Here is a 1078-nt window from a genome sequence, read left to right on the forward strand (position 1 = left end):
TCTTTGGGTGTTGTACCCTGACACCTCTGGACGGAACCAAAAAGTCCAGAACTCCAGTCCTCCTCCGCAGAGGTGTTTCAAAATGCCATCAGGCCTAGTCAGAGTGATCAATTTGAGTGATGACTTCTTAATATACTCATAGATCCTGGAGGAACACCACGCCCGGCTGAGGGGGACCCTGCAAAGATCGGCAGACTGCGGGGTTACCCTACACACAAACAAATGCGCTTTCTACCAATGGTCAATAGACTTTTTCAGATGTGTCCTCTCACATGACGGACTATATACTTTCTATTCTAAACAACATACATGGCTACTTTGATCTACGTGGACCAAGAAAATGGTGGCATCCGCACAAATGGAGCATTTAAATATCGCAGAAGGTTGCCATCTACATCAACAAAAGTGTTTGCCAGGTCGCAGACTTCGCATCCGAAATCTCTCAGAAAAGTCTTCAACTCTGCACCAGCAGTCAGGAAGGGTCTCAGTAATGCCAAAGTTAATGTCTGCAAAACCACGGAAGACCTACAAGCCAAGCAAATGAAGAAACCAAAGGTTCAGCAGCCTTCAGTTAAGAACTCAACCACTCCATCTAATGCAGAAGATCCTGAAATTGAGAAATGTATTCCATATAATCCACTTGATTTTGAGTGTTTTGATGTACCTGAAGAACACAAGCTGAGTCACTTGTGTCTTGCTGGTGCATCTCTCCAGACACTGGATATTGAAAGGCTCGACAAACCTGTCAATCTTGTGCCATCACCTTTGAAATCCTATCCATTCACATGGGAGTCAGATATCTTGCACTCGCCTTTCTTCTGTTCGCTGGATGAAGTAACTGTTGACTTGCCTCCTTTGTGGGAAGATTGAAATTTTTACAACTTGCGCTTCATAGGAACTGTTTTGCACTCCTACTTAAATGCTGCTTCATTCAACTCAAATTTGTATATTGCTTTTAATTTAATAAAGTCTGTCAACCCACGCAAAGTAGAGGGCATCAGGAATGCAGCGATCCCACAAAATCCTACTGAAATCAGGAGCTCCCTCTGGATGGTGACATACTGTGGGAGGTTTATCC

General features: G+C 43.9%; 1 protein-coding gene across 1 annotated transcript; it reads left to right on the forward strand.

The window, feature by feature from the left end:
• The first annotated feature begins 309 nt into the window (after positions 1-309).
• Positions 310-870, forward strand: LOC147679970 (securin-like). Its single transcript, XM_086944773.1, has one exon. The coding sequence runs from the start codon at positions 310-312 to the stop codon at positions 868-870; it is 561 nt and encodes a 186-aa protein (XP_086800899.1).
• Positions 871-1078: the final 208 nt, after the last annotated feature.

This window comes from Lissotriton vulgaris, chromosome 11 (genome assembly GCF_964263255.1).
Source record: "Lissotriton vulgaris chromosome 11, aLisVul1.2, whole genome shotgun sequence".
Classification (NCBI taxonomy): domain Eukaryota; kingdom Metazoa; phylum Chordata; class Amphibia; order Caudata; family Salamandridae; genus Lissotriton; species Lissotriton vulgaris.

Coding starts and splice junctions, on each gene's coding strand:
- LOC147679970 (XM_086944773.1), top strand. CDS start 310: ATGGCTACTTTGATCTACGTGGACCAAGAAAATGGTGGCATCCGCACA.